This window comes from Microtus ochrogaster, chromosome 24 (genome assembly GCF_000317375.1).
Source record: "Microtus ochrogaster isolate Prairie Vole_2 chromosome 24, MicOch1.0, whole genome shotgun sequence".
Lineage (NCBI taxonomy): Eukaryota > Metazoa > Chordata > Mammalia > Rodentia > Cricetidae > Microtus > Microtus ochrogaster.
Window position 1 is genome coordinate 15,999,218 of NC_022024.1, and position 9,183 is coordinate 16,008,400.

General features: G+C 37.3%; 1 protein-coding gene across 4 annotated transcripts in view; it reads left to right on the plus strand.

Annotated features, from left to right (window-relative positions):
• Positions 1 to 9,183, plus strand: part of Nav3 (neuron navigator 3) — a 714,280-nt gene that overhangs the window by 393,575 nt on the left and 311,522 nt on the right. The window contains exon 1 of one of the 4 annotated variants that reach the window (XM_026784581.1): positions 6,482 to 6,757. The exons of the other annotated variants lie outside the window; for them this stretch is intronic. Within the exon in view, the coding sequence (XP_026640382.1) occupies positions 6,515 to 6,757 (243 nt within the window). The 5' untranslated portion in view covers positions 6,482 to 6,514. Of the gene's footprint in view, positions 1 to 6,481; positions 6,758 to 9,183 lie in introns of those variants that run through there. 4 annotated transcript variants of the gene reach the window in all.

Consider the following 9,183-nt stretch of genomic DNA (forward strand, 5'->3'; position numbering starts at 1 on the left):
GGTGAAGTAAGGAGGGCCACTTTTCATACCCCTGCCTTTGTGTTCAGTCTTTTTTTAGAGCTATGTCGATAGCTATATTATGCCCTTGTTCTCAATTCTCTATTCCACGAGACTTTAATTCTTCTTGTGATATAATACTGACGTCCAGAGAACACTTACTTAATGTAGTCTTCTAAAAATGTATGTATGTGTGTGCGTGTGTGTGTGTGTGTGTGTGTGTGTTCTCTCTGATTCTTATTATGTCTGCAATTTTTAGGATTTCATAAAATGGAGACCTACCTATTTCTTATTCTTGTAGCTGCTAAGTAACTGATTTGGTATCTGATTACAGAAGGATCAATTTAAGGACATAATTCCTCGGCTATCAAGTGATAAGTACTATAAATTATAGTTCTTAAATTCTAGTGTATGAAGAAGCTCAACATATTTAATATGATTTTTAGACTTGTGCCATCATTATGATTCTTGCTGTGTAGGTTTGGGTTAATTGAGATAGATGTTAACAAGCATTCCATCTAGGTGGTGGGTTGCTGAACTGAGCAGGAAAAAAACTCAGTTTTGAATTTACGGTGTGTCATCTGAGTAACTGTGACCTTAGGTTACTAACTCCTTGAGGATGATTTTCTTTTGGAGTATTCAAAGACAAGGTTCAGTTGTGTATAGCTGAGACTGACATTAAACTAATCCTTCTGTTTCCACCTCTAAAGGGCTGAGCTTACATGCATGTATCAACACAAGTGAATCTGATTGACTTTTTTCTCTTACTTCTCCAGCAATGATATTCATTAGAATGAAATGACGTGATAAGTGCAGACAGACACATGCGAGATTTTCTAAAAGTTGATTTTTTTTTCTTGATTGGCTCTTGGTGGTAGGCATTGTTGGATAGTGTTGGCTATGGTTCTTGATGGTGGACCTTGTTGGATAGAGTTGGTTATGGTTCTTAGTGGTAGATAGTGTTGGATAGCGTTGGTTATTGTTCATGATGGTAAACATTTTTGGATAGATCTGTTTTTGGTTCTTGCTAATAGATCTTGTTAGACAGAGTTGGTTAACAGTGACTATACTTTTCTACTCCATATTTTAATCCCAATGTCATGTGATTGCCTAGTAAATTAAAGAACTTTTGAAATGAAAAGTAAATAGATACTGTTTAAAAAACATACACCCTTATTTTCCATTTTGATAATTCCCAGAGTGATAGTGTGTTGTACTTCAAAATATTTTCTCAAATGTTACTTAATTGTTTATTGATAAGAGTGTTGATTATTCTGGCTTAATGTTCACATTGCAGAGCTCTGTGAAGTCATGTAAAGCCACGTCTATCATTCCCATGATTTATTCTAGGTCAAGAGAAACAGAATAATCAGAGAAGATCCTTAGTTGAGAAAATAAAAGTTCTAATCATGAATGATTTGTACTCAACAGGATTTGGAGTTATATTTAAGAATACTAAAAATAGAAATAAGAACCATAAATCTAAGCCCTGTGTTTTTAATTCCATTCAACCTGAGGTATACCTTTTTACCCTTTCAGCTTTTATACATTTGAGAGTTCCTTTCTGTATTTCAAAGGCAAGCTCTTTGGTTCAGAGTCGGCCTTCTCGCTCCATTTCCCCCACCATTTCTATTTAAAGTTTTGCCAGATTTTCTAATCAATTATTTTTAAATAATACTACACTGAGCTGAATTTTTGATTGCACATATTTTGCATGATATTCCTAGAATTCTTTTTTTATTCACACAAGCTTTTATTATAGTTGGACCCTCTTGTTTTCAATGTGAGGATTGTAAAAGGTACATTTCTTTTTAATATCACTTTAATACCGTGTGCTAACATGAACAGTCCTTAGCTCAGTAAATTAATAGTTTCTGGAATTTACACTGTTTAAAATGTTTTTTTAAAGTATAAAGTAATGTGCTTTCTCAGAGTACTTCACTTCTCAGTTACAGCTCATGATGGCTTCATTTTTATTATCCTATTCTACAAAGCACACTGATTTGCTTTTAAAAAAATTCTTTAAGAATTCTGGCTTGTGCTCAGTTATCTTTAGTGTTGCACCAGAAAGAACATACATGTTTTACTTTACCTATTGGCTCTTTCACCTTATTATTTCTTCCTTAAAATAATATTTATGATACTAGTAAGAACAGGCAAAAATATCGTTTTGTGGAAAATCAATGAATTGTCTAATTGCATAGCAAGATTATGTATTATAGTAAACCACCAATTAAGGATATCATTTCTCCCTGTGAGTTCAAGACCACCCTGGTCTACAAGAGCTAGTTTCAGGGCAGGCTCCAAAGCTACAGAGAAACCATGTCTTGAAAAACCAAAAAAAAAAAAAAGGAATTTAATTTCTTTCCTATAGAGCAATATTTTCTGTAGTAATAATCATGATTATATTACTTGACAATACTCAAGTTTGTATTTGTATTATTTCTCTAGAGACTTTGTATAATTCAATTTGTTTATTTTTGATGATTAGAATATCAGATTCCTAAACAAGTAAAAATACAGAAATAAAATTTACCTCTAAACATTTTTGAAGAATTAACTGTCCTCCTTCATCCATCCATTCACCTGTCTTCTTTCCCTCATTCTGCTTAACCCTTGCTACCCCAATATTTGCTATGTTTTCCTACCACCCACCTGTATTTTCTGTCCCTTCTCCTCTAAGTCACACACCAATGACTTTTTTCCAGGTAGCTGGTTTCCGTAGGTTTCAAATAAAACTCACAAAATGAATTTATACTTATAGCTCAGTAGGATTCACATCTGAGAGAGAACTTGTGTCTGTCTCCCTGGCCATGTTTCACCTCATAGTTATTTTTTTTCCCACTTCTAGCTATTTATCTGCCAATTTCATTCCTTTGCAATTGAATACAGTTCCATTGTGTATGTGTGCCAATTTCCCTATGAATTCATCAGGTGATAGATATGTAGGCTGGTTTTATTTTCTGGACATTGTGACTAGAGTAGGCAAATGATGTATGCTATTACAAAGCCATGTGGAAACATAGTACTTTGTATTCTAATCAAAAGTATAATTTAAAAAGTAGACTTTAAAGGGAGCGAGCTGTTATGGCTAGATATTACTACTCTTAGAAGCAATTGATCCCAAGACAAAAATCCCAATGCCATTTGTAGGGCACTTCCCTATACATTGTTGGTTAGAGAGACCCTCAGAGACCCCAGAACAATATAGGTGCTTGTTATTAGTCTTGGTTGCCTATCAGAAGTAGATCCTATTGCACATAAAATGTGACAAATCTAGGTTGCAAGATAGAGAAGACCGAGGCTGAATCTAAGCTGGAATCGTCCTCCATCCTGGATAGCCTTCTTAGTTCCTGAACATACTGTGTAGTGTCCTGGGAGAAAAGGTGAAAGGCCTCAGATGTCAACTCTACAATCACAGTACCGACTTCTCGGGCAATGTATATCTATCTGTACAATAGTGGTATAGCTGTTATTGGGATAACCAACTGCTCTCTGAATCACAGGAGGAGATTAATCCCTGGTATTATAACCTTAGTTATAATATAACAAAGGCTGGTGAGATCACAGGACCTAACAATAAACTCTCTGTAGTGTTTTTCTGCTAAATTGAAATTGTATAAAAAAACTGCCTTCTAAATGTGTGTGTTTATACCCATAGATAAATGCTACACTCTGACTGAATAAAAAAAAAAGTTTCTCTTTGCAATAAATAGTGGTGACTCAAGAAACTTATGACTTCCAAAATACTAAGAAGAGGAGACAGGTTATGCTTCATCTCTAAGCAAGACATTGTTATCACTGTTCACAGGCCTCTATGGAAAAGAGAGCAGAAAGAATATAAGAGACAGAGAATAGAAAGAAGGGTTGCAAATGCTGTCTTCTAGGCATAACACAGACATTGCAGTTCTGAATCCCTATAGCGAGTCTGAGCAGTACAGATGCCTCAGCGTTTAGATATGTTTTGAGAAGATGCTGAGGACGTCATATCTCTCACTGGTAAGCTATGGGCTACTGGTAGATTCTGGAAGAGGAGGAGTCATTGCTTTCAATACCAATTAATAAGCACCACCAATAGCCTTGATCAAACTCAGTAGAAACAAACAAGCAAAAAAGCAGCCAACCAAACAAATAAACAACCCAGAACAATGTGACTGTAGTAAGTTGTCAGGAAATGGATAGGGTGTGAGTTTGTGAAAGGGAAAAGGAACTGGAGAATGTGACCAAACAGAATGTATTATAGATATGTATGAAACTGTCAATACATTTAATTCATAAAAACAGATACACAAAGGAATTCTCTAATAGAAACACGAGAGATACAAAATAAAGTGTCTTATTGGTAAGAACCACTACTGACATATCAGTATCTTCACACACACACACATGCTTTTTTTTTTATTAACCAGTGGGAAGTTTTCTGTGTACACATGTACTTCAAGACATTGATGCCTGCATATTGCATGTTTTCTTAACACAAATCCTTGTGTGCATTTAACCAACACGGAATCTGATATTTTACAGATTGGATCAGTATTATTCAATGAGTAGAGATTTGGAAACTGTTTGGGAGCATAAAACTTCAAGTAGGGTAACACTTGAAAAGCTATTGTCTAACTGACTTTTCAGAGAGCTTTTAAACTTTAAAGGTGAAAACTCCTCTATTTTCTGATTCCTGACTTTGGTTTCATCACCCAAATGAGAATCAAACTTTCCTTTTTGTTATCAGTGTAATTTGGGGTTCCTGCTTTTGATTTTTTTAATTGATTTATTGATCTCTACATTTTTCTCTGCTTGCCTCCCTGCCTCTTTCTTCCCCCCTTCAACCATTCACCAAAGTCCCCACCATCCCAATTTACTCAGGAGATCTTGCCTTTTTCTACTTCCCATGTAGATTTGCTCTATGTAAGTCTCTCTTAGTGTCCTCATTGTTGTCCAAGTTCTCTGGGATTGTGGTTTCTAGGCTGATTTTCTTTGCTTTATGTTGATTCTTTGTCTAACCAATGAAAGCAGAGTCAGAGGAAGCTCAAAGACAGTCTTATTAGAGTCTGAAGGTGAATCAGTTTGGGCAGGCAAGTTGAAAATTCCAACAGCCACGAGAGAGAGGAGATGGAGAAAAAGTCACGACTTTTAAGATACGGGTTAGAAATAGAGAAAGGAATTCCAAGAGTGTTGGGAAGGTCATGCTAGAAATTAAGGAACTGGGGAGGACCTGGGTTCAGAAGGCACCTGATTTCAAGCTCATCTAATGTTATTAGATACAGAAATAGGATGGCTTATTAAAGAAAGAACGTTAAGATTAGAGTGGTCTAGTGAGCTGAGAAAGGAAATCAGTTAGAAGACATATATAGAATGCCAACCTTGCCAGTTTTGACTTGCTTTTGCCCCACAGCTCCAGGTTGGAAAGGATACCCACTTTTCTGCAAACTGGCTTCTTTTGTTTTGTTTTGTTTTTTTGCTTTTTCGAGACAGGGTTTCTCTATGGCTTTGGTGTTAATCTTGATCTTTGGGCTTCTAGTCTTTATTCTGCCCCGTTTGTACAAAGTGCAGACAATAAGTTTGTGGATTTCATGTGATTCCAGAAGTTACTTCCGAGCATTGCCGATGTGCTTAGCCCTGTAACTGTCATGTGGGCATGGATGTCCTGGGAATGACAACATCATCCTCTCATTCAGAAATCACAGTGCACCCAGTGCCTGGCTTCCTGTGTTTACTGCAGTTTGTAACCTAAGCAGGCAGGGTCTGCTGAAGGCTTCAGCTGCCTTAGTTGGCTGTCCTGTTACTCCAGTTTAGCCTGATTTCATGGGATGAAGCAGAATGAACACCGTGGCTCCTGGCTGTCAAGAGTGAAAAATAGCTGGAAATTAGACAAACAGCTTCATTGCTGAAGTTGTTTCCGGGCTAAAAGTTCTTCCAACAGCTGTTTGTTTTGGCCATTGACCTGCTTTTTTTTTTTTTTTTTTTTTTTTGTGGTTATTTCTGAAGTCAGGAAGAACTCCTAGCTATTGTGGTCTTTTGGCTTTGGCTTCTTTGACAATTAGACTGAAACTAGACCGAAGGGATTTTCCTTTGTCGTCCCGTCCTCCACCTCCCCCACCCCCTCCTCTGAAAAAGATCAGACTCTGCTCTTGTAGTGAGAAGACAGCAAAGCTAGAAACTAGAAACGCTATAATCCTACAGAAGGGGCTTTGCAGCATTTATTTTGCAGATGCTACTTACTGAACTAGAGAGAGAGAGAGAGAGGGAGAGAGAGAGAGAGAGAGAGAGGCAGAGACAGAGAAAGAGGTTATTAATGTGAGAATCTGAACTCAATGAAAAATTTTGTCTCTTCCTGAAAGTTAGTTTGAAAGTTATTATCTGTTTTTTGTTCCTGCTCTCTCTCTCTCTCTCTCAAATCCAGATGACTGCTAGTTTTGTTTAAAGTATTTTTTTTTCCTGGAAATACTAAAACTGGAGTCTACCAGACTGAGGTTAGGAGCATTTTCTTTGGCAACAAGAAGATACTTGTATAGAAGCCATGCCTGTCCTTGGGGTTGCCTCCAAACTGAGGCAGCCAGCTATTGGGTCAAAGCCTGTTCACACGGCTCCACCGATACCGAATCTTGGTATCGGTGTGTCCCAGCAGCGTTCTTTGAGACCTTTGGAATTTGCTACACCGGAGTGCTCGATGCTTTCCTGTCAGCTCACCTTAAAATCAACCTGTGAGTTTGGAGAGAAGAGAGCCCCGCAGAGAACAGCTAAGGAGAGGGAAGACAGCAAGGTGAGTCACTGAAGGGCGCTGCAGACTTAAAGAGCTCAGAGATACATTTTGCTTCAGGTGCGCCCTGAATTTTGTGTGCTAGGGTGCAGAATTTTGAGAGGCTGAGCATTTACGTGAAAACTGGATTGTAGCCCATAGCTGCAAAAGTCATTAACACAATTCTGAATATGCATCTGTAATAACCAGTACACTTAATGGTGGAAGGCTTAATTACTTATGAATATACTTACTCCTCGATATTGCTCTGTCATTGACCTACAACTAGTCCCAATGGTAAGGAATGGGCGGGGGGGGGGGCGGCGCTTTCATCTATTTTACCTGTAAAAGGAGATCATGTTGTAAAGTCCCCGGCAGATGCCATCCCTTTGCTCACGTTCACAGTTTGAGCGTTTGCTCACTAGCCTCTTAATTTATTGTAATGTGAATAAAGTAAAGCCTTGTCCTTCCACGTTTGTCTGAACCTCTGTTTTTTTTATCGCTGGCATCACCTTTTCAGCCATTTACTGCCCTGTGTTTTGCTGAGCCTTCTTCTTCGGCTGTTTGCTTCAGGGACAGAGTGCTACCTCAGCCCAACAGCTGGGGCCCTTCACTGGGGAGGCATCGAAAGCAGCGGTTCTCAACCTGTGGGTCGAGACCCCTTTGGGAGGTCAAATGACTCTTTCACAGGGGTCACCAAAGACCAGGGGAGAGCATAGATCTTTACATTGCAGTTCTCAACAGTAGCAAAATTGCAGTTATGAAGTAACAATGAAGCAATGTTACAGTTGGAGGGTCAGGCACCACTACAACAAGAACTATGTTAAAGGGTCCTGGAATCAGGAAGGCTGAGGACCACTGGTCTAAACCTTCATAAGTATCACTTACTCTGCCTCAGGTTTCACATATAATAATACACTTGAAACAGTAATTTAGTGAATATATGTAAGAGTGAATGAATCAGTTAATGAATAAAACTATTATTACAAGAAAGGTCATTTAAAATCATTGATTTTGCCAAGTTGTGGTGGCACACTCTAATCTTAACCCTCAAGAGGCAGAGACAGGTGGATTTCTGTGAGTTCTAGAACAACCTGATCTACAGAGTGAATTCCAGGATAGCCAGAGCTACACAGAGAAACCCTGTCTCAGAAAACAAAACGAACAAACAGAAAGATCAGTGATCTCTTGGTGTCATTTCTTCTATATGAAAAGGAAGTTTTAAAATGCAAGAACATTTTAAAGTTTTCTAGCTGTAACAAGAATTATTCCAGTAAAAATTTCAATTAAATAATTACTTGATTATACACAGATTTCTCAGTGCAATGTGAAAATTCTGAGTAACATTGGGAAAGTATAAGACATTGGTAAAATAGAGGATTTTTAACTTTATGAAAATATTTAAAAGTGAATACCACACAACTCTCACTCAATGACTAATTAAATAGAGAATTATATAGATGATGCTTTATTGATAATATATAGAAAGATAGCTAGCTAGCTAGATGTCTGGTAGATAAATATATAGATAGATAAATGGATAGATAGATCTATTGTCTCTGTGGAATACATGACTATTACCCTTTATGTTTGTTCAAAATTCTACTGTGCTAAATGGCCATAATTTAGAACTTCGCTATGGTAACTACTATTTTAAGTAGAATTTGGGTAGATTACTTTGTTCAACCCATGTAAAATAAGCATCTAGTATTCCAATTAAATTCCATGGTGTAAAAAAATCATGAGAATTATTATATATGTAGGAATAATTTCACCATATCTCTTATCAGATTTAAACCTGAATTTTCAACCAATGTAAAGAATGCTTCAGCAGCATTTAAAAATCTTTCTATGTGTTAAAAAGAAATATATTTATAATATTTTAAATTAAGAACTAAGGAAAATAGCAGAAATGATCAAGGTACATATATTAAGCATAGTTAGACTTGGTTGAATGCAACACTTATTCAATATCATACTAGTTGGACAACAGGATAGATTGCTTCTCTGTCAGGTGATACAATCTGGAGATCAATGGTGAGGTCAGGACATTGTCAGAGAGCAGGGTCCTCTCCATTTTGCCTATTACTCTCCATTAGTGGTTTCCAACTCTCCATCTTAAGTGGATTATAGGATTCCATTCTGGTTAAAGACATACCCCACTTAGATAGGTTTTATGACATCCTATTGGCCTCCTTAAAGTTCTTCAATCTTACCTAGCTGTGGGAGAAACTAGAAAATGCAGCGTTTATCCTAAGCAGCTCTGTGCCCATCTAAAAATTATGGGTTCCATTTCTAAGAGAAGCAAACCCTGGATAGTAACCACAATAAATGACTGTCATTAAAAAAGCATTTTTGTGGAGTATGCAGCTACTCACTGCACCAAACAGTTTTGTAATGTGGTGAGAGAGAGAGAGAGAGAGAGAGAGAGAGAGAGAGAGAGAGAGAGA